Below are 26,070 nucleotides of genomic sequence, written 5' to 3'. Positions count from 1 at the left end.
AAGAAACAAAAACCCTAGGAAAGTTTCCATGTTTTGCTTTTTGTACCACATACGAGGGTTTTCCACGACCCCTCAGACGACCAACTAAAAATAACGCATCCAAACAGTTTACATACAGCGTGTTGCTCAAGAAGTGTGCCCTACCCCTTTCGTTACAAAGGACCATTAACAAACATACTATACCAGAATTCACTGCTGGTTTCAAGGAGCTGCATTCTTCGCCTATTGGTTGTTCTTTAAAGGCGTGGTAACCAATTATAAACCTCCGCGGCACACCCAGACTAGAAGGGTTCTTCGGTGCGATATACTTATTTACGTCATCGTGATCTTGAAATCAACTATACTGTACACCATTAATACTGTAGTAAAGTCCTAAGACTCCTCATTGTAAGTTCTGGAGCTACGAAAGTTGGTGAAAGAAGCGTCTTCAAGAAAAAAAACTGCGAGTTTAACAACTAACAACAATCATGGTGAGTAGTCCAAATAGAACTTATCTTTACTGGGTTACATGATATCACAGAAATGTTATGTTAAATGTTGTTATTACGTTTTGAAGAAATGACCTAAATCCTGCTGGAATGTGACAGTCTTCAGATATTTTATTATATCTGGTTTGTAAGACTGCAGCCTCAATGATTTCGCGTTAAGAAAATAATTATTTTATGTTTCTACATAATATGAGAGATTTCAGTTTATGAATATAATTTATTTGATAATAATTCTATTACTCCTTGTCAGTTTTGGACATTTTTTCGAATCTCCTAGGACCAAATCGTTAACAATGTCAATTGTTTTATTGACCAAGTTTTCGTTCTTGACGCTGAAAGAGGGGAATTTCATCGAAACGTTTTTGATAATACGCTTTTGTTACAAATGTTTACTTAATATCATTTGAGTGCTATATGATTCAACCGAAAGTACTTCCTGGTTATTGTATATACCTTATTTTATTTCGAGGAGTGCAATTCGGTGTTCAAATAAGCCACCGAACTGCACTCCTTGAAATAAAATAAGGTATATCATTACCAGTGAGTTATTCAGTGTATTTTTTGTACATACTGCAGTCGAAACTGAGATCTGTGGTGAGAGTTATAATGTGATTTTAAAAGGACTGAAGTAATAAAATAAGGTACCTATTAAACTAACAAGTGTAAAATATCTATTGCTTGCACGAATAACATATTGAAAAGAGAATTTCAATAAATTTAACTTCCGTGAATGCTATTACAGTCACGTCCAGCTAAAAGTATAACAACATGAACATGAATATTATTATATAAAGTGAAAACCTCATTTTATTATTATAAGACTATAAATCTTAGACGTTAAGAAGAATATATTAAGGCGAAGATAATCTATCAAACGAAATTTCTTATATTAGAAATATTTTGCATTGAGATACAGTACATTCTGTACAGAAAAATTAGGCTAAACTTATACAGGGCGAACCGTAAGTAATGTTATTAATTTTAGGAAGTTATTCTTCGAGATATTTCAAATAAAAACTTTAATACAATTTTGCTCGTTTTTGTTTCCTTTCTGAGATAAAAATTGTTTTATATGAAACATTTCAAAGCGTGTTTTGGGAAAGCCATTGATTTAATTCCCATTATGCTCAGTCAATTTAAGAGAGCTTTGTATTTTGATAATACATGATTGAAGGAATTTTAGTTTTATCCTTTAAATGTGCAGAAATTTTATCCGAACAAATGTAAATTTTCGTTCTGAAAATGAATATAAAATGTTACATTTGTTCGGATCAAATTTATGCACATATAAAGAACAAAATTAAAATTTTGATCATTCAAAAAAAAAAAAGTAGCATTTTGTTTGTTTGTTTGTTTGTTTGTTTTTTTGTGAAAAATGAATCGGCAATCTCTTACATGTAGAGCAAACTTGATTGCTCTGCGGAACTCGGAAACACAAAAAAAAAGTCATATTTTAATGACTGCATCTTAGAATTTGAATTCCATGCAAACTTCAAAATTTTGTTTTCTGACAGTTTTTTTAAGACACTTCGTCATGCTCAAAGTGCAAAAGCTCTTAAAATTTTGATGCTAGGAACATGAAATTTATACTGCATGTTTTATATGTTGTGCTTAACATAACACAGTAGCATTTTGATAAATTAAATATTTTGAAATTAAAAAGAAACAAATTTATTGAAAATTAAACATTTAAATTTTGAAGTTGCATATATTTTGTATGTATGTATGTATGTATGTATGTATGTATGTATGTATGTATGTATGTATGTATGTATGTATGTATGTATGTATGTATGTATGTATGTATGTATGTATGTATGTCTCTTCAATTGTAGATGTAAATTTGAATTTCTGGATACTTCGTTATTTTCTAACCATATAATAAAAAATGTAGTAAAAAGGTGTCATGCACGCAACTTAAATTTTGTAAGAGGAGATACTAGTGCATTCGACAAGTAATGGCAACAATGCTATAAAGCAGTGCTCCTAACGGTGACCATTGGAATCTTGTAGTATGTAATCAACCCTGGGCCATAAGCTTGAAACGGTGAAACCAAAAAGGTCTACTAGTATGGCCGTCAAATTACCGATAGTTCATCTCTTTTTCCGGTGTGTTTATCAGCTATTTTGTTCATATTATTACGATTACAAATTATTTCGTGTTGTGAATATTTAAAAAGTGCAGTCAAATTCAGCATGATGTGTTATTTTTTTTATATAAATAAGCTAATATTCTGTTCGGCTCAACTGTAGAATATGTCCGTTGATATGTCCCCCTGTGCTTTAACATCCTTCTTGATAAAAGAAAATAATAATGTGGAAATAAAGTGTTCAATCCATGTCATAACCATAGCACTTTTAATAAAATTAATATACAGTGAAATGTACATTGATATAATAATCTACTAATACTCCTGTTACCTCCACATCCATTCTAAGCCGTTTACGTATGACCGAAACCGATAGTACGTAGCAATTGAATAATAGGCGATTGGCGGTATTTCGTGGAGGATTATGGGGCATAGAAGGTGTAGTTTGACGTCATATCCGTCGCACCAATTTCAAGCATATTTGTTTGGATTGCTCCTTCCTCTCTTTTTATCTTCTCAGTACGTAATAGAGCAGCGATTGTTTCATAAATATGCAATATTGAAAATCTCGAAGTAACTATATTTTGTAAATACAGTGAGTGTTTCTGATTTGTATTAAATAATACAGCCCTAAAAATGTTCAATAGGTGCTTCATAAAAATACAATTTCCAAGCGAAAAAAATGCAAATCAGTGCTTTCGGGCATTACAAGAGGCTTGTGGGAGAGAAGTCCTACCATACCGAATTATTGCAAGATGGAAGGAAGTAACGCTTTCAATCAAGAGTTGACATCCAAAGAGCTTTAGATCGATCAGTGAAAGAGAGATCCAGAAATGATGCTATAGATGGATCCGCCATCTTCCAAGGATTTGCCAACGTATTGTTGACATGTCAACAGATTATATTTGAAATAAGTAATGCCAAAAGTAACCTAAATAAATTCAGTGTAAAATAGTAACTATGTTCCCATTACTTTTCGAATATCCTATTATATTTTGAAAATATACATTTTTTATTTGAATATCTAAAAAACCACAATGGAACTTATACGCAAGGATACTTATAAGAAGGGGATGGAGTGTAATACCTTATAAATTGCATAAAATAGAAATTTCACCCATCCAGGGACGTACGCAAGGGAGGGGTTTCAAACCCCCCCCCCCTTGAACTTTTAAAAACTGAAATATATTTAAATTTGAGTATTCTTTTATCCATAATCGTTTGCTCTTCTCTGATTTTTCACTGTCAGTGTAACAAAATCTACATCGACATAGACAAAGTCCACCTATCCCTCCTTTTACCGACCTTGTAATAAAATAAAGCCGACACAATAAGAAAATAACTTGTTGTTTGTTAAAAATTGGATGACTGCGTAAAAATTAGGTTTCAAAGATTTTATAAGGATATTAATAAATGTACCGTTGCATAATAATAATAATAATAATAATAATAATAATAATAATAATAATAATAATAATAATACTATTATTATTATTATTATTAATACAGACAATTTAAAATACCGGTAATGCAAATTGTAAACAATTTTAATAATAACGCCCCCTTGACAAAATTTTGCGTACGCCACTGCACCCATCACTCCTCTTAAAACATTTAATTTTAGTATAAATCATTTTACAGAAAAGACGGTGATACATTGTCCTTAGTTTAAGTCTAGTGCAAATGAGATAAATAGTCCCGAAGATTGCAGTCAAAAAATATTATGGTCAATAGAGATGGTAAATTTTCGCAATCACGATAAATGCGAAATGTGCCCAAATGCAGTCAAAATAAGTAATTTGATGTTTAAAAGCATGATGAGTATGTTAGTGCAGTTTTATAATCCGCGATAAAATACGAAATTGAATATAAAATGCGAAATATATGTGTTTTTGTGAAATAAGAACGAAATTATATTTTGAGACATTTTTGTGTTTTTGTAAAAAAAAAAACAGAATTTATCTACAGGTCCCGTCATATACAGGTTTTTAACTTTTTTTTCAATAGTTTGGTCACACCGCCATTTAGCTTTAACGATATGAATAGCACAAAAAGACGCCTACCTGATATCGTCTTTGTTGTTACTTATATCATTTTCTCCAGTTTTCCACTAACCTGTCTGGTGCTGGTGGTAGAATATTGCCTGCCTATGCGACCGCATCAGGTCCAGTATTCACTACAAAGAAGTTCTACGTGAGAGCGGACGATTGTGATTGAGTAATAAGTAAAGGAATTTATACCACAACATGAGGACATTAGGTTAGTTGTGCTTAGACTGTCGTTACGTCATGAATGACGTGAAGCCTATATGGCCAGGTTACAACTGAAATTTGTTTTGTATCGCAGCAATTGAATGAAGATATGTTTCTCGTGCGTAGGATTCAGCGTTGTACTCTGACAATTGGTTTGTTTACATTGCACTGCGATTCGTTGATTGATTAACCATATATAATCTCACCCTGCTTATACCACGGCAAAGTTCCCTGACATGCACCTGCATTGCTAGCTACGCTCAATTTCTCTTTCAACAACGAACACACTATGCATTCCTAACCTTGTAGTCCACGTGGGTAAATTCCTATCTTATACCATATTTTTGGCATATTTCTTAATGTTCACAGTTTTGTATGTTTCTTTATTTATTTTTTCAAGAGTTTTAAGGAGAGACTGTACAGAGCCTTTATTCCTATATCTGCTAAGTTAAATTGGTGATGTTCAAGTGCACATTACTAAAGAACTATTGAAGATAGACTTCTGAATCTTTCCATAATAATAATAATAATAATAATAATAATAATAATAATAATAATAATAATAATAATAATAATAATATTTATTTATTCTGGCGAAGTTAAGGCCATCAGGCCTTCTCTTCCACTTAGCCAGAAACAAAAGAAGCTGATACAATTTTACAGACTAATATTTAAAGAACATTAATACAAATTTACATAGTTATACAAGCACAAGTCGAGTAAAATAATGCGAACATACTAAATAATAATTACAAAATAATATAACGCTAGAAGTTACACTCAATGAATATGCAAGCGGTAAGTGAACCAATATTACAAATTACAAGAATAACAAATTCAAATGTAAATTATAACTATACAACACTGAGGAAAATTACATATACACACAAAGGAAAATTAAACTTGAATACTGGTCACGTGTTTAAACAATTCACTTTTAAATTGCAATATCGTTCGGCAGTTCCTGAGGGAGCTGGGTAGGGAGTTTCAGAAATGAATTGCTGATACTGTGAAAGAGGAAGAATAGTGAGCTGTTTTATGGCAAGGCATAGATAATAAAAAGTCATTTTTAGAACGAGTACCCATGCTATCTATGATTCTGAGAGCAAAAGTAACCAGAAGCCAATACTCGTTTCATTTACGATAAATTAATGTTATTTAGATAGGAGTACCGGCTCAGTACAGTTTCCCCTTAACTGGAAAATCTAGAAAATGCAACTAACATATTGCCGACATTATGAATTTCTACCACCAAATTTTTCATAAAAAATTGTTCCATTCAAAATCGCTACAAAATGCTAACCAAGTTCTGAAGATAGCCCACAACAGGCTGAAACTAGGCAACAAGGTACCATAACCTAGCATTTAACACGTGAAAGCAATGAATTATATATTCCGAAAATGCTAAAATTTAACAATAAAAGTAAGATTTAATAGGCTATACTAAATCTTATTTCTGAAGTTCTCATTTTTTTATTTGAAGTTATTAAAATCTACCACTAATGATCAACTCTCACCTTCGGTGGTGACGTCTTAACCTGCACAGCAGATGTTACCACTTACGAATATATTTTTAGGTTAGTTCCCCGAATGATTCACCCGTTGCGACAGATAAAATTCCCTACTCAGGATTTCAATATGCTGGAGAGCGAGCGTAACGCCAGATTCCGTTGAATGTCAGCAGAAGTCTGTCTATATTAAGAAATAAAGTCGTGGCTCACGATTAATTGAACGGCATTCCACGCAGGATGGCCAGAGTGCTAAATGTCACTGCGCTGTGCTCAAGATCTGATGACCGACGACAGATGAAAAAATTTGCTATCCACTACAGTTACTTGCAGATTTCTGGGTTTAGTTTACATAGGTCTACATACATACATACATACTTTACCTGTTATTTAATGACGATATATCAACTGCGCGCTTATCGAGCGCCGATATTTGTGATAGCGAGATGAGTCCGAGGTTCCGTCATGGAATTACTTAACATTCGACTTGCAGTTGGGAAGAATCTCGGAAAAGAATTAACTGGGCAATCAATATTTATTACAACCCATAGGAAGGATTTCCTTTATATTAGAAAGTAATTTCATTCTTAGAGAAAAATTTAAAATATAACAATTTTATTGCCAAAACAACATGAGCTTAAGCCCTTCTAGAAAAAATCAGAAAACAGATACTTTTAAATAGTTAATAAGAATCCGAAGATTACCTGTTTTATTTCTATTCCATAAAATTATTTCGTTCAGAGTAATAACGATCGGTTATGAAGAAAACTATTCAGAATGTTTTTTTGTAGGTAAACAAACACATTTATTAGTTATATACAATAGGGTTATTTCTACAAGAAAGCTACAAAGAGAATCGTATCAAATATTGTTATTTTGTTAAAGAAATCTGAGACAGTTTATAGCAAATGGTAGCGAGAGCAAAAGTTCATAAAGCATTAAGCAATCCGTCACTGAGTAGTGCTTAACTGCCGATCTAATCGTCTCAGCCGGAGAAGGTGGAATGGGGAGTTAAGGGAAAACTGTAGTGACTCAATTCAGCTAATAGCGCTCACGTATGGACTATAGATTAACATCTTTTATAAAAAAAATGTATCAAGGAGAATAAATTTATTTCTCTACTGCCATTTTAAAAGCTTTCTCCGTTACACTCATGCATTTTATATACAGTGCGATCGAAAAGTTCTTCCGCAGCTCTATATTAGTTCTAGTAACGCTACAATACAACCTTGTAGAAAGTTGGTACTTCCCCATTCATTCCGGTTTGACAACCTCACACCCCCAGTCCTTCATATGCTTAGCGGCCAGTGCTGCCACTTGAATTCTCTACCAAATACACTTGAATTCTCTACCTAGTGGATTCTCAGCTACACAAGCACTGCGGAGAGACTTCTCGATCGTACTGTAGAAGAGAAGTTACATATATTGAGGAATGTCCACCACTGTGGAGTAACGGTTAGCACGTCTGACCGTGAAACTAGCGGACTCGGGTTTAAGTCCTGGTTGGGACAAGTTATCTTGTTGAGGTTTTTCCCCTCAACCCATTAAGAGTAAATGCTGGGTAACCTTCGGTGCTGGACCCTGGACTCCTTACGCCGGCATTATCACCTTCATTTCACTTAGACGCTAGGTAACCATAGCAGTTGATAAAGCGCAATAAAATAACCAATTAAAAATACATGGAGGAAAACAGCACGATCAAAGGAGTATGTAGGGTAAGGTTGCCTAATTCCGTGACATATTTAATAAAGTCTATATTTATGCCAAAATTGTAATAAAAATTTTCAAATATCACCTAAATGACGTTATTTGGACCTTTAGCTACAGTTTTTACAACATTCAGTGTCAACAGTTTCACAAGTTTGGTATATAATATATGTATGATTCTTCATTGTTATACAGTGGCTCCTAAAACCGTGACAGGGATACAAATTCCGTGATAGTGGTTTCCTAATTCCGTAAGTGATATCCAAATTCCGTGATACTAAAATAATCCTCATTAACTGCTCAGAAAACAAACGTGTATTTGGAAAAACACATTAAAGTCATGGTATATTGTTTTAATATAGATTAGGCAAGAAATTACAACATAGAAAAAGGGTCTAAGTGACAAATTTCATAGAAAATACTTGTGTAACTACAGGAATACATATTACATATTAATATATTATAAACAAAATAAACAAAGTTAAATTCAATACAAAATTAAATTTGAATAAATTGAATTATAACACAATTATTTCTCATTATTTTATATTCTTAATAACAGAAGTAATTAAGTTAAATATATGCCCTATTATTTTATTATAATTATAATTGATGTTTTCTATAACTTATTTCTATTATTATTTCCACGAACTATTTTCTTTCATAGACATTAATTTTCACAGTTTAGCGTTGGAATCACTGATCGAGTGAGTCGGAAAGGAGAAATATGAAAATAAATTCGAAAATGGGAAAGCTCCTGTAGCATTGTTATTGTCTCATAATGTTTAAATAATCATACACATTGATTCAGCTAACTATAATCTACAGTAACAACAGGGGCGTATTTTGCGGGCTACCGGGGCTACCGGCGGTAGCCCAAGGAAATTACAAAAGAAAAAGTTTATAATATAACATAATGTAATAATTTTGTATTATTAGTTTTACCATAGTAATTAAAATTAAAGTAATTGTTAGATATATTTTGTGTAATAATAGGGTCAGCGGTAGCCCAAATCCTTTAACCAGTATACGCCACTGAGTAACAATCATTTTTATAATGCTATATTAATTCTTACCTCAAATATAAAATGTTTCTTCAGGAGCGGTCACAAGAGAAAGAAAAACTTACTGGTCAACCAACTTCCACTGAACAAAAGCTTCTGCAGTCGACTGCTTCTATTCAAAAGGCGGGTAGTCAATAGAATTGAAAAGAAGACATCTCCTGGCATCTGTTAGAATTTATATTAATTATTTAAACTTAAATAACTTATATTGTAAAGCGTAACATTGAAGATTATGTCAAGACTTAAAAGTCAGAGACCACAACTCCATGGCAATCAATTGAAATTTTATCACGGGATTAGGGGTATCACGGAATTAGGCATCTTTACCCTACATTACTGACCATCAAATTTCATTTTGTCTAGTGATAACAAAAGCAGAACATTAACTCTGTCCATAATACAACTTCTTGAAGTAGCATATATATTGTTTTATTACTTATATTTATAAGTAACATACTCGTAATTTACCAAGATTGTGCGACTGCAGTAAAATTCAGGCATCCCACAAACCCCCAATCCTGACAACGTTATTTATATGTATAACACAATTGTTTGCCTCGCGTTTGCAACCCCTGTTCTAGAGTGTGCACGTGTTCTTCTTGGCACCCGCATTTGCCACAGGATTTTAAGAATAGCCCACTCGTAAATCCCATTCAAAGTGGCTACAGATAAGAAGTGTTTACTTTGAGACACGTTTGAAAGTGAGATGTGTTTTACATGGGCTGCTGATACCAAAATGGTGTTCTCTTGGTTTTCCAGGCTGACGAGCAGCTTCCCCCAGAGCAGATTGAAGGTAAGAATAATCTATTGATATCACTCTTGTGTACACAGAAGAAACTTTGAGCGCCAAGTAGTGAAAAGGAAGAGTACATGCCAACACGTTTAAAAACAAGTCCAGATATTAAAAGCTAAGCCAAGATTTTCAGATCTTGTTATTCAGTTCCGAAAATAAATTCCTCTCATCATCTGGTTTAGTTGATTATTCTGTCTTGCAATTTCTAAATTAAAACTAATTTCATGGACTTGCCAAATTTAATGTCACTCTCAATATACATTTTTGATATTATCAGTGTCTTGTGATTCCTACTCAGACTTCCGAAAAGAACTTAGTCCTTGATGAGCAGCTTTATGTATAATCAGTAATCAAAGTTACCTCGGTGTTTGAGTGTTTACCTGTGGTTCTTAGATTTAAATAGGCCGATGACTTCTTTTTTTACATGAAATGTCCATATTAAATCCACATGAGAGAAAAATTATGTTTTAACATACTGTAAAAGGTTTACTCTGACGTCAATTGTGGTACCATGTAAACAGAAGAGTAAGATGAGCTTCGTGCCTCGTTTTCCACGCGGTCAGTTTATCTCCATTTTCTATTTAATATGCATTGTTATTGTCGGACATTTATCTTCGTCTCGCGACGGATCCTTGGCATAAACGGAGCTCCCAGCACCAGCAAGCGTCGTATTTCTACAGCCAATCAATGGAGGATGGAGAATGGAGCGAGACGGACAGAATTAAAAACCTCTTACACTTCTGTTTCCATGGTACCACGAGTGACATCAGAGTAAACTTTTCAAGTCGAAACGTTACAATTTTCCTGTTTTGTACCTCGAACATACAGTAGATGTACTATAACGTCAAAAGGTTTCATACTGCACAAAAAATAAATTATATTTTTATGAACTATGAGTCAAAGTCAGGATAGGACAGACCTGCTGAACTGTAGCTCTTGAGAGCGACTGCTTTCCTTCCCTTTCTTACCCCACTCACATTTTCTACCTGTGCATTCACGGAGTTCTAGTTACGCTCGGCTGCATCAACATTCATTCTAGGGGCGGAAGTCGATCATCCCCAATAGAAGTGGAGTGAGGCTGACGTCATAGTTCCCCTACTTTGCGAGTTCTGCAGGCCTGGGATAGGAGAATAAGTGTCAGAAGAAAGTGAAATAGGGAGAGGAGTACGACAAGGATGACTTTAATTACATACCCTGTTTTCAACATCTACTTAGAGGATTTAGTGAACTGTTTTCAGAACAAGGAAGGGGTGATGGTATGAGAAAGAATAAAGTGAATTTGCTGACGATATGGCGTTGTTAGCAGAAGAGAAGATGACACTAAGGGATATGCTACTAGAGCTAAATAACAGCTGTGAGCAGTACGGGATGAAGATAGATGCAAACAAGATGATGTTCATGGTTATCGGAAGAAAACTAAAGAAGATAAACTTGCGAATTCGAAATGAGATAGTAGAGCAAGTGGACAGCGTCAGATACTTCGGGTGTACTGTGGGGAGCTCACGAGATCAGCCCTGGTAGAAATGTGGAGTAATGCCAATCCTACACGCAGGCAACAACCAGCGTAACGCCATTCTTGCTCGTAGAATGCGACATAATGACTCACTACTACTACATTACAGTAACTAACCAATGTGAAAACATTCGATCAACTTTTAAAATATAAACTAACAGTTTCAACTTATACAACACACTGACACAGAGCTAGTCTGAAACTAGTTGATATTTTCAGCCAAAGTATAGTTAAACACCATGTTGTGGCAATGATGTCGTCTGTTTAGTGTCATAAGACTCATAACTCATAACAACGTATCTTATCTGTGGTCAGTTCTAGGAAGAGCGGTGCTTCATTCATCAATACCTCCCGCACCGCACCTAATTAAAATACACCTCGCAGAGACTTTCTCGTAAGCTCCACACAATACTACTTATGCCTTGGTTTTTCTGAACCGACGCATGCGACGTGCCAGGTGCGAGGCCCGCCTCGTACAAATCCGGACTACACGAGAGATAGTGAGTGGTTTCTATGGCTGCGAGATGCTAGGTCTACGAGGACTTCGCACCTGGCACGTCGCATGCATCGGTTCAGAAAAAACCAAGGCTTAAGCAGTAACGTGAGCTGCTGCCAAGAAGTCCAAAGGAGAGCAGCAATGGCAAAGGAAGCTTTTAATAGAAAAAGGAACATCTTCTGCGGACCTCTGGAAAAAGAATTAAGGAATAGACTAGTGAAGTGCTTTGTTTGGAGTGTAGCATTGTGTAGGGCAGAAACATGAGCATTACGACGAAGTGAAGAGAAACTACTAGAAGTATTTCGTCGTTCCTGCAATAACTCCTATGTGATATATTTATCGATTTTCAGATTTTTACTTTATTAAATAACTTAAATAGTGATACAGCAAATAATAAAATCTCCTATATGTAATTATATTTCTCTGTTTCGAAAATGTAAGAATTCACAGTCTCCTATAACTTATATGGCTGCCATAGGATGAATAAATGTGTTTTTTCTCTCTACTGAAAAATTTCATATTTTGCACATAGGAGTTTTTGCAGGAACAACGACGATTTGAAATGTGGATATGGAGAAGAATGGAGCGTGTGAAATGGGCAGACAGAATAAGAAATGAAACTGTGTTGGAAAGAGTGGATGAAGAAAAAAATGATGTTGAAACTGATCAGGAAGAGAAAAAGGAATTGGTTGGGTCACTGGCTGAGAAGAAACTGTTTACTGAAGTATGCACTGGAAGGAATGGTGAACGAGGAAAGAGTTCGAGGCAGAAGAAGATATCAGATGATAGACGACATTAAGATTTATAGATCATATGCGAAGACTAAGAGGAAGGCAGAAAATAGGAAAGAGTGGAGAATGCTGGGTTTGTAGTGAAAGACCAGCCCTTAGAAAGGAAAAAACGAATGAAGGAATAACCGACATCCGCTGAAATGGGTTATGAAGACTTTAAAAGTGCACTATGAAATTTCTCTCAAATCTAGATTTAATCTTTCACCAAGTAAACGGAGTAACTTTAAATTTTTTGCGTGCTTCCGTTGTTCCTTGTTGAGCTGATCAAAAGAATACTGTAAGATGTTACTGCAGTGTAATCTCTCGTCTCTAGGATACATAAATTGAACAGAGCACAAGTGGATTTAAATTGGACGGCAGCTTTGATTTACTATTGATTGGAAACTGATCAGTCGCCTACGCCACTCTTCTGTTGGCGTCTGCGCTGTTTCAGTGTACCCAGATAGGTCAAGAGTCTTCACTAGCCTACGTGTTCCATGACGCAATTTTGGCGCGTTCACAATGAGAGTTAAGCATCTCTTCAGTGACATTAAATCATTAATTGTCTTTCCTCTGAATATATCCCCATGAATTTCAGAATTGACTCTTTCACTCCTGAGTTCTAGTATCATTGCTTGCGTTTATGTAAAAAAAAAAAAAAAAAAAAAAAAAAAAAAAAAAAAAAAAAAAAAAAAAAGAAGTATGTAGCCTCTACGCGTGTCAAAACAAACTTTTTTTTTAGCTGTAAGTGTTTAGTAATCTTTCTAAATGTTCCTGCAATGAGGAACATTTATTGTTCAATTGAACATGTTATATCCAATACTCTTCCCAATTTAAAAATGAAACAATTGGTTTATGATGGTTAAAATAAGATATGGAAACTATACTAGAGTCCGGATTTGTGCCTTCTCTCCACCAAGCAACTTGCATGCGTCGGTTCAGAAAAACCAAGGCTTTAGGTATTCTTCCTTCGTTAACCTCGAAAACTTTCTTCAAGTGGATGAACTCTGGAGTTGTCCTTAATGCAAGCTTCCACGTCAGGAAGCATTAGTATCATTTGATGCAGACATAGTCAGTTATTTTGCTTTGGAAGATCATCCATCATGGGGGGAAAAAAACTTGCTATGTCTGAACATCAGGCCGGAAGCAGTTCATACAACTACTAGAAATATTGCATAGTGTATTTTCGTTATCAATTTGAAGTCCAGATTTTTCATGTGTAAAGAAAGGGCATTATCATTATCATAATATTATTGATACTATATCATTAAACTTCTCTAGTGCAGGTCGAGAAAAAATGCATATATTGTGAATAAACCTCATTATGAATATGAAAAGTCCTAAACATAAATTGATATCGAAGACATCATACCAGAAGAGCGTATCAACAAATGCAGCGTTATGAAAATATTTTAATGAAACCTATTTATGTATAAAAACAATCGTTTGAGAATTAAAATGGACTTGAGGAAGAATCAAAGAAAGTACCTTGTTATGTGGACAAGGATAGAAAAAATTATTCTGTATTTAAATGGCTCTAATTAAAAATTGCAGTTTTATTGACACGCCCTTCCCGTATGATGCCCACGATATTTATAGTAAATGTACCGTAAACTGGGGTTACTTTGAACACAGAGGAAACTTCGAACATTTTTTCAGAAAATTATATTTAGGTTTCTAGATGCTACACTTGTTCGATGGAGGTAAATTTGGTATGAGAATGATTTTTATGACAATTTACCTCCATCTATAACAAGTGCAGCATGTAGAAACCTAAATATAATTTTCTGAAAAAATGTTCAAAGTTTCCTCTGTGTTCAAAGTAACCCCAGTTTACGGTACCTAAGAGTACAAGGTACAGATGAGGAGGCGAGATCTGGGATGTGGGCTGTGCGAGAGGAGAAAGAATGAGCTATCAGAAAAACAGTTTGTTTCATAATGGTTAATATTATACGAATATACCCACACGAAAGTTCATCTCAGACTAAAACCTATCTTCCCCCCTTCATACCCAATGGTGATATAGCCACGGCACATGATAAGGTCACACGACTGTACATGTTAGAATTGTCTCTTCGGGATACTTATACTACTGAGATTACATGGAAGTTTATGCATTTCAGTGCTGAGGAAGGCGTTTGATGCATTCGACCGCGAGAAGTCGGGGAGCATTTCCACCAACATGGTTGAGGAGATCCTGCGTCTCATGGGCCAGCCCTTCAACAGAACCACACTGGAGGAGCTCATCGATGAAGTAGATGCTGACAGTAAGAACCGTTTCGTTTGTAATATAAAGCGTGTCAAGAGTATCAAAATATCAGAGAACACGGAACATACAAGCGTAATCATTAAATATTGGAAAGGAAGAACAATCATGACTTCATTGTTAAATTCTGACCATTACATACTGCACATATACAATACATAAAATAGCTACGGACTACCCGTTCATTGTAAACCGACAGGTGTTGATTTCACGAACTAGCAGAGTGCGTCAGACCCGTCCTCAAATGCTTTGATGTCCTAAATGCTCCACACTCCGTAATTGTCTTGGCTAGTATACAACGACAGTGGCGACATAAGGGCTCAGCAGTCATGTATAGTCCGCATCAGCTTACTTACGGGGTCGGTACAGCTTACAGCAGTAAAATTTTTGGAAATATTCAACATTTTTTTACTCCATTACTGTATCTTGTACAATAATGAAAATTGGTATGTGTAAAACACTGTCCTGCTATATGAAAAACATATTTTTACGATTTAAAAAAAAACTTTTTTTTTTTTTCAAAATTAAAAATGGTGGCAGTTCACTGTGCAGTGATGAAGCGTTTCTCTCATAACTCATAAACTTGTTAATTTTTTTATGTTCTCTCTCTTTTATTTTATTGCTGAAACTCATATTTACAATATCATGCTCTTTCAACTACATTCCTTAATGAATAACATATATTTTTTTTATTTTGTGTTAGAAAAAAATACTGATATTTGACCATTTTTTTTAAGAATTTATTTTTTATCAGACAATCTATCGCAGGTAGAGAAGTTATCTTGCATCATATTGTTGATATGAAATATATAAATACATACAAAACATTTCATCACAGAATGTTGAATAGTTTTTTTTAGTTATGTGGGAAACGCTTCATCACTGCACAGTAAACTGAATTTTGAAAAAAAAAATGTATTTTTTTAATCGTAAAATTATTTTTTTTCATATAGGAGAAGGACAGTGCTTTAAACACACCAATTTTCATTATTGTACAAGATGCAGTAATGGAGAAAAAAATGTCGAATATTTCCAAAATTTTACTGCTGTAAGCTGTACCTAACCACTTAATACTCTAGGAGTGAAGCCTAACCACTTTTCCCCTATTATTGTATATACTAGTGGATTATAGTGATTTTCTAGATGTCAGGTTGAATTTTATTTTACCAACTTTGTTTCGAATTTCGAGTAGGCCTACTGTCAAATACAACTGGCAGTTATTTTCTAATTGTTATGTTGGCAGCAATAATTTTGGTTTGCCGTAAAAGAAACTCACGAAATGGAAGTATAACTAGACTTGTTAAATTTGAACGTAATTAATAATAATTAATAATATTGGTATTAATATTAATATCAATACATAATTCAGTTATGTTGCGTTGTGATTTCAATTCAGCATTATATTCAGGTAAGTTTAATTAAATAAGATATAACTTCTAGACCTACTTGGTATAAAACATGCACGTGGCTAACGCACAAATTTTTATTAAAATATCCAAGAGAAGAAATAGCATGATAGCGACTTAGGAGTATACCGTATGTAGTTTAAGTAGGGTAGGTCTATATATTTAAAAGTGGTATTTTGTTTTCGGCATTCATATTAATTATTTCACGTTATCAAACAAGATACATTTTTGGGTTAGGTCGCGTGAATCGTAAACTGTTTAGTGAAAGCAATGAACTTCATGTTGCCAGACAAAATACATTTTAATATTAGATCATACTAATCTACTAATTACCAATATAATGTGCTAGAGATCCAGGAAGAAAATATACTCTTTCACAAATTATTAAACCATTTAGAAAACACCTCCCAACATAAAGCTGAGATGTGGTAAATAAGTAAATAAGGAAGCCATTGTTACTGTTAATATATTATTATTATTGTTATTATTATTATTATTATTATTATTATTATTATTATTATTTCAGCATATGGCATTGTCACTTTACCCTCTTTGGTGATTGATATCTGGCATTGTTGGCAACACTGAAGAGACAGCCAAATTAACTTTTTAGGAACTACTCTTACGTGATCCTCACTATACTGTGGAAGGCGTAGTACATACACACATACATTAGTTACTGTTTATTCACTGATGTTTGAGCCAGTGAGAAGGGGTAATATCTTATCTTTTGTCCATGTAGGAGGCAGTGAAGCGTACCGGCACACGGCAGTTACCGGTACAAGAAACCAAGCTCTGTTGCAACACGTTACTTGAAGAGTCTAGTTAGTATTATTCGCTTACGAGTTGAAACTAAGTTTTGTGTGCATGGGCTAGATGCCCATCAAAGCACATTCTTCATATAATGATTGATAATGTTTTACAAAGCGACAGTTATAAAGAAAGAATGTGCAATTCATTAACAAGAGAAATAAAAGAAAATTAGAACATAAAAGAGAGATGTGGCTTATAATGAACCTTAGGAAAATCAGAAATTTAATAAATCGATAATAAATAATTATAGGAGATCTTAATTTCTAGCAGAACCAAAACAAAGAAAGAATTCAGTTTTTCCGGAAAAAAATAAATCTGCTATGATATGAATGACATTGATAGTTTGTTTATGAATTTGGTTTCTGAATAACTTTCCTATGCCGGAAAATAGATCAATTTGCTCACTTAATGGATAGAAGTTTCTTAACATTTTAATTAATTGTGAGTTCGTATGAAATACGTTTCTCGATCTTGGGATATTAACTAAATATATTCTAGATATAACTTGAAGGATGTAAATTGGAATCAGTTTGAATATTTCGAGGAAATAAATATTATTGAATTTGTTAAGAGTTTTCTTAGAAATATCATCGAGTGATTCTTCTGTCATTGTGCGTATGCAAATCTAACATTGATCTCAAAAATGAAATTGGAAACTTGAATGGACAGGGTACTTTGAATGTTTCACAATAAGGAACTTAAGAAATTTATTCTGCATCAAATCAATTGAATGAACGTTGTTCTTGCAACGAGGATTCCAAATTAATGTAGCACTTTCCAACTTGCTTGTAACTAAGTGATTATAAAGTAAAATAAAAATATAAGGTTGCGTGAATAATTTCGAATTACAAACCCGTGTGATTTGTAAGTAGAATTTAATAATTTTTGGTTGTAACATTGGCTTTGAAAATTATATGATTGTCATATTTTATACCTAAATCCCTTATTCTTGAAACATTTCAATTTTTTGTCATTAATAGAATAAGCTGTGGAAAAACATTTCTTTTTCCTAGAATGTCATCATCAGGCTTCAGTCCTGGGCACAGAAACGCATGAAGTTCAGAACGCACGGGCGATAGTGTTCTGTTGGTCGAGTGGATTGGGAGATGGAGCGCGCCGTTACTTCGTGTCTCAACATGTAAACAGTTCGTCATAGTACGGCACAAAATATATTTCACCCTGTACAGATGCAGTATATACAGTACATTCCTAGTGTAGACAATAAATGTCAATCATTAAAGTATTAACGTGAGCTGTAACCTTCAATCAGGTGTTTCTACGTCGAAGCTTGTTACACGTACCGCAGCCAAGCAGCAATATACACAACGGTAATGCACATTACGGACCCACCTGTACTGTTGCAGTCACCCATCCACACGGGTCATGACGTCATTTATACTCCGTGTACTCTAAACCTCATACTGGCTACTCTGTGTCCCTAGGCCGAAGCCTGGTCATCATCTTAAATTTATTTGCATTAAATTAAAAGTGATTTTTATTAAACCAAAATAAGATATTACTGGTATCTTCTTGTAAACATATAATGTCATTAATACTGGCTAATGATTTTATACAATTTTAAATCATCAGCATATAATAATAATTTAGAATTATATATAGAATTAGGTAAATCATTGATTATTATAATTAAGAACAAACGGGGCCCTAAGTTCGATCTTTGTGGGCAGCATATGAAGCTCCTTCAAGATGTATTCATTTCACCCATGATCTATGGAAGTATGCCTCATGAGTACGTGACATTATTGTTCCCTCATTGTTCAAATATACAATGTATTTTTAATTTATAATATAAAATTCGAATTTTCCTAAAAAAAAGTACACTTTTACGTCATCGTCTTACATTCATGACAGTGGTTTGTGTACAATCATTTCTCATAAGGTATTGGAAGAATTTTCTTTGGGAGAATTCACAATGAAGTGTAAACATTTCATGAATTAGTATATTTACTTGAAAACTAGCAACAGTATATTAAAGTCAAATATATTTTTCTTCCACAGAATCCGGACGCTTAGAGTTTGATGAATTCGTAACACTAGCAGCCAAATTCATTATTGAAGAGGATGTAGAAGCTATGGAGAAGGAGCTCCGTGAAGCATTCCGTCTTTATGACAAAGAAGGTTGGTTCATAAATTCGTGCACATTCGCGAATTTTAATTACACGTACGAGATACAAGCTCAAACCTCGGGATACACTAAGGACTAAATCACTACGATAATGTCAAAGAAGTTTTGTCTTCGATTACTTCCGTTTCCTATTCCACAAAATTTTCTTTATTATCTCATAATGACATCCAATGAGTAAATGCACGAACTTGTCACGCAATATAGTCACTTCAGTTCAATAAAATTATGAAAGAAACAAGAAATCTTACTTCTTAAAAATGAGTTTAAAATCTTTCTATTAACAGCAACAGATCATATTCTGTGCTGAAACAATGAAGTCATTTTGATAAATATTATGTTTATCAAATCGAACAACCGTTGAGAAGACTTACAGATTGCTACAGTCCAAGGTGTAGCTTGGAATTTTCCTCCATGTCTCCCGTTCCTAAGTTTTTCTTCTCCAATTCTGAATCCCCATGCTCTCCAAGTTATATTATGTCACAGAATCCAATATCTCGTTTTGGTCTCTCACGTTGTTTTTTTGTAGCACCATGTTTCATTGACAGAGGTAATGATCCTATCTCCTTATCCAAATTCTTTTATCGTTTACTGGATCAGACAGTCTTCTAAGTATGTTTCTTTCGAAAGATCCAAGAGAATCTTCATCTGTTTCTAACAGAGTCCAAGTTCTCGAACCAAATGTCAAGACAGAGCATATATCGAAGTTTCATAAAGATTAATATTATGTTCCATGAAAAGATTTTTTGGCTTTAGGAACTTTAACATCCCAAAATAACTTTCATTTGCTACTAGACATCTTGCACTAATTTCAGGGTTATACTGTTATTCTGTGAGTCTAATGAGATGAAATATTTAAACTGACTTGCACATTCAACAATATATTTTTAAACAGATTTTTTTCCGGTATGGATGTTCTTGTATGACCAGCAAACATATGCTTTCTTTGTTTTCATTTATTATCAAGCCCATACCAACTTTGAGTAGTTATGTTAAATATCAAAGGAGCAACCTTTCCTTCGCAACTGATATCCGGTAAAGCTCCAGAATGCAGCCACATTCTTTCAAAGTTTCCGTTTCTTTCCTTAAATTTTATTACTAAGCATCCGTTTTTACTTATGTAATGTAAAATCCCAGGAGGTGGGCGGTAATAATTGCTAATGTCGCTGCAAGCTTTTGTAAGATTTTGTATTATACTTTCTCAAACATCGAGATTCGTCTGATTCGAACAGAACTATAATCTTCATGATTAGGTTGTAATATTCTTTCCCCTCATGCGCTGCTGAATCTTAGCAACAATAGTATGTACTGGGTGACGTTTATCTGAAAATCTCTCACAAAGACCTTCGAATTCTCTTCTGTTTTCTCCTAAATAAAATTAATTTCTACAAGTTCTACTCTTACATTAGGAAATGTTCCATTTTAACTACGATACGCAAGAGAAAAGGTAAACATGAATACGTGACGCCAGTTCAGGCACGTAACGTGTGTGACAAGTACATTTACCAAATTAATATAAAACTTGACAAAACAGTAATGTACACTGACTTCATCTATTACCACTGTGAATTAATGTAATAATAGTTTTCCTTCCACCCTGCATAATCAATTGTATTTTATAAACTCCTTACACTCTATATACGTATGTACATAATATTAAAATAGTCTCCACTGATGTGAGCGCTTTGCTACTTGTTGTCCACAGAACATGTAAAATATAAGTATCGAGAAGATACCACCCATTAAAGTACGACAAAACCAAATATCGGTAATATTGGCTATAATATTGTAATCATTGACAAACAGAAAACATATATGTTTGAGTTGAAATTTGATTTTCACAAAAGTAACGCATTTTTTAAACATCTTTCCAGGAAATGGTTACATCCCTACATCGTGCCTGAGAGAGATTCTTCGAGAGCTCGACGACCAGTTGACAAGTGAGGAGCTGGACGGGATGATTGAAGAAATTGACGCTGATGGTTCAGGAACAGTAGACTTTGACGGTAAGCATTACCTAACTGCGTCTTGTTAACGTTTCTGTAATTATTTTGTTCAATATGTAAATTTTTTGCTCGTATCAATCCATTATTCTTCTCATATTCATTTATTCATTTTAGAGACGTTTGGCTAATTATTATTAACTGATTAAACATATGCACAGAAATCTATGACAGTAATACCAGCGTATAGGAAATTACAAGTATGGACACTTCGCGTCAGTACCTTCGATGTAGCATGACTGATTTCAATGACCTTCAAACCAGCCTGAGCGTGAGATTCTGCTTTTACCCTAGAGTTGGCGCTTACATCACACCAGTTACCAGGCGACACAGAGTAAATATAACACATATAGTTAATACACCTAGATACATAATGTACTCAAATAAAATAAATTGGACTAATGAAATCGACTTCCTCTTGTGTTCAGAAACTGAAATTGTGATCTTAGATACATTTCTTTATATTATATCAAGTCCACCACGTTTCGTTTTTTTAACTGTAATTAATTCAATGTTCGCGTAAGTCCTTATAAAGTATGTTAGTGAAAATAATGTGAGAATATTTACCAGTGTTGTGAATGATATAATTATAAAACCAACTGCATAAAGATTATAGTCAAGAGGGCTTAATTATAGTTACACAACTAATATGTTGGCAAATCCATGGCAGTACTATGGCAGTCAACTTCAAGACCATGTTTCGTTTTGCACCCATATTTCGATGTTCGCGTAAGTCCGCTTAGACATTACATTAGTGAAAGTTATGTGAGAATATTTACCATTGTTGTAAATAATGTAATTATAAAACCAAATGCATAAAAATATTATAAATTACACAACTAAAATGTTGTAAATCCATGGCAGTACCTAAACTTTTATACGGTAGTTATTGGATAACTGGATGAAAAGATGAAAGTAGACCTATATATTCCTCCGAAATGAAATCCTTACGATTAGTAAACTATGTTCACGAGTTGACCATGTTAGGAATGAGCGGGTAAGAGAAGCTTTAAAAATATCCATGAAATAACATATTAATAAATTTTTATGGACGAGGAAATCGTCGTAAAGACAATTCGTTTTGGCTGTCTATAGTTGAGTTTCTGAGATTTCCTAAAAGTCTAACAGCCAGTTTAATTAAAAAAAAAAAGAAGAAGCAGAAAGGACAACCCGGGCAACGCCGGGTAATTTCAGCTAGTATTAAAATAAAATAGTGACCGATTACCAAACATCGCGCGAATATTTCAACCACTAGATGAAGGGATATTGGACGACATAATAAAGATGGAATACAGAGCCTGAAGACTGCGTATGGCCTAACCCATAAAGCAGATGATGATTATGATAAAATTTCACTCTGAGTAACCAATATGCTTAAAAATACAAAATAAAGTATATTTCCAAAGTTCATGTAAATAGCCTATATAACTTATAATTTTTAGACAGCCATTTCTAAAAGTAGAACTTTTAACATTAAGTAAGCTATTACAGGTCTGCCCCAGTGGTCTGGGGGTAAAGCGCTCTCTTCTAGACCCGAGAGTTGCGGGTCGATGAATTTTTAAGACAAAAAAATCCTGAGCGCAAACCCTCCTGGTGGGACTTTAAATCAGAGTCCCTGGACTAAATTTCTCCTCTCTCGCATCCTAGTAATACCTCTGATCACAAATAACAGATTGACAGCCTAATTGACTTTCAAGGCAACACTTTTATCAGTTTCACTATGCTGCCATCTTGCGACTGCCATACGGAATTGCATAGAGCAACTGTACTTCCATCTAGAGATCGTTACCAAAAACTGATTTTTCGACGGTGGAGGCTCTGGTGGTTCTTCTCATTTAATGTTGCCATTTCATAACATGGGAATGGCCAATCTGATATTATATGTGATCAGAGTAATACCTTAGTTGCATACTTCAGCATTTAAGGCGATGAGCTTACCACTTGTTCCTCTTCCCTCTGTCGGTAAATAACTAAATTCCTTGTAGCTACTGAAACCTCTGCTACGTGAGTATCTATGTTCGGACTCTGGAACTATGGGTTAAATGAATGAAACGTTTTATGAATTGACTATTATATGAGTATATACGGTTGCGTGCGAAAATTACTTTTAACACTAGTGTGAAAAGTATTTAACACTGACTTACAACTGTTTGTGCCGATTTTCAATTGTGTTCCACCAGATGTAGCAATCCAACAATCACAACTAATGAATAAAGTGGCTTAAGCAATGTGAGGCCTACTTTTAAAAATGACTATATTTGGTTAAGAAACGTACTGAAATTACATAAATTGTTTCAACAACTATTTCAATGAAAAAATATAAAACAATTAATTAATCCAATGTAATAAATTATAAAAAAGGAGGTCACACAACTTTGAACCTGGAACCTCTCGATCTACAGCCAAATGCTCCAACACTGAGTTATACCACCGCCTGTATTTAATGCAATAAAGTTTCACTATTACAATGGGAGGTAATACAGCGGTGGAGAAATCGCGGAAATTGTCTCTTACCAGCACGGACGAACGGCTGCCTAAAATTAACGTAGACGAAGACATGCATATTAAAAATTAGTTTGTTTTGCCCGCAGGATTGCTACACTTTGCATGCGACCTCATTTTGAAAACATCCTTATTCACAAAATAAAATGCCATTTTTAACTTTTGTATCGTAAAAACTACTATAATACATATTAAACACTAAGTTATCGAAATAAAATATAATTTCCATTTCATTTTTTTTTTTCAGAGTTCATGGGAATGATGACTGGTTGATGGCAATGATTAGTGAAGGTGTATGTCATGCCAAAAGACATTTCTTCCAACTTTTGTAACAAAAGTTTTTTTTTTAATTTCATTTATGTACGTTTAATATGTTTATATTATTAATGCATTCGTATATGTAATTGTTAAGTGTTGTTTGCATGTATTATGACAAAATAATGTCAATAAAAATATATATTATAACCTGTGTTCATTATTATTATTATTATTATTATTATTATTATTATTATTATTATTATTATTATTATTATTATTATTATTATTATTATTAAGGCTCTGAAGTTAGCCACTTTTAGCAAGTTAATGGTGTATGGTGTATTGAATGGTCTCCGAAATGGTAAACAAACGACTCTGTGCCATGCGGAGAGCTGTAGCCCACAACGATGGAAGAGAGGCGTGGATACCTGACCCTTACTAATCGATAATGATCGATAATTTGTTCGTGTAAGTGTGGCTTCTTTAGTTATTACTTCTATGAATAGATGAAGTTGACAGTTATTGTTGCCAATAGTACAAAGATACAGAGTGGTTCATTATTACGTGTAAATACTTTGTGTGTGTAATGTAGAGGTGAAACTAAGGCTAAAACTTTCTACACAACTTTTTCTCAAAACCTTTAATTCCAGAGTTAACGCCATTTTGCGTGGAACTTGCGCTCCAAAACAAAGAAAGGATAACACACCAATTGTAAGCTAATTATAATTTTCGTACAGTGCATTTGGACTTCAATACAAAATAACCAAAGTCACTAAACCCATATCCTCGGCAGTCCACTTATGCAGTTTTGTGAACTAAAACCAAACACATTAAAGAATGTAAAGCAATTTTTTCTAGACTACACATTTGCACAATGCATGTTCAAAGTGCTGTCCCTCAACTTGAAGTCCAGAGGGTTCATGTCCGGTGATCTGGCCGGCCAAGGAGTTGGCCCTGCGCGGCCTATCCATTGACCTGGATACGCAGCATTCAGATACGCCCTTACGTTGCGGCAGTAATGCGCAGGAGCACCACTGTGCATAAACCATAAGTTCACTCGCGTTGGAAAAGGGATATCATGTAGCAATTCGCATTCCAAGAATGCGCGGTAGATTTTCCCAATCAACCGCGGAGGTAGAACTCGAGGTCTGAGTAACTGATTCCCCACAATACCATACCAAATGTGTGGGAGAACAGTAATGCCTATGCAGTTACTACGACGTAGGTGCCATCTACTGGAATTCTGGAATTAAAGGTTTTGAGAAAAAGTTGTATAGAACGTTTTAGTCTTAGTTTCACCTCTACAATACACACACACAAAGTATTTACACGTAATAATGAATCACCCTGTATGTACCCTCTTTATAAAATTCAAAATTTCATCCTCCTCTAATGATTGTAAATTTTACAGGTTTAGCCGGAAACCGCTGATATTGCCTATTATGAGAATAATTTGCACTGAATGTACCGGTAATAATAATAATCCCCAGCATTTTTTAACCCGTCTCAATAAAAATGTCGCCTATTGAGAACAAGCGGAACTATTTCAAAGTAGTCAATTTGTTATATGTTTGGTTTAGACTTACAAAGCTCGCTTACACGATCAGAAAATTCTAGGTCACATCTTTGAACTCCAGTGCACCTACAGCTGAAGTGCAGCCGAAGAGGAAAGTGTTATTGCTTGCTGTGTCACAATGTGAGTTGAACGAATAATAATAATTCAGATAATAAAAATAACACTGAACAACAAAATTGACGTTTAAACTGTTTTTGCACAATATATGCCATTATGTATTTTCATGCGCTGGATTCAAATATTGCCCTTAGTTTTTATGTAGCACCCTCAGTTTTATTTTACTGAGTACATTGTGCGCAATTTCTATAATAGCAACTAGGCTATGTGTACTTATTTCGTACATAATGACTAGCCTACAAAATGTAAACTTCCTTGAAAATATGCCATATTAAAACTAACATGAACAAGTATTCATTTTTTAT

The 26,070-nt window shown here is 34.3% G+C and overlaps 1 protein-coding gene across 1 annotated transcript; it reads left to right on the top strand.

Annotated features, from left to right (window-relative positions):
* The first annotated feature begins 183 nt into the window (after window positions 1-183).
* Window positions 184-24,279, top strand: LOC138715125 (troponin C, isoallergen Bla g 6.0301). The gene is made up of 6 exons (XM_069847663.1): window positions 184-470; window positions 9,869-9,902; window positions 14,805-14,948; window positions 19,186-19,305; window positions 21,184-21,315; window positions 24,062-24,279. The coding sequence occupies exons 1-6, from the start codon at window positions 468-470 to the stop codon at window positions 24,085-24,087; spliced, it is 459 nt and encodes a 152-aa protein (XP_069703764.1). The 5' UTR covers window positions 184-467; the 3' UTR covers window positions 24,088-24,279.
* The last annotated feature ends 1,791 nt before the right edge of the window (window positions 24,280-26,070 follow it).

The sequence above is a fragment of the Periplaneta americana genome, chromosome 15 (genome assembly GCF_040183065.1).
Source record: "Periplaneta americana isolate PAMFEO1 chromosome 15, P.americana_PAMFEO1_priV1, whole genome shotgun sequence".
NCBI classification, from domain to species: domain Eukaryota; kingdom Metazoa; phylum Arthropoda; class Insecta; order Blattodea; family Blattidae; genus Periplaneta; species Periplaneta americana.
The sequence above is the reverse complement of the archived record's forward strand: the minus strand, read 5'-3'. Positions and strand labels throughout refer to the sequence as shown.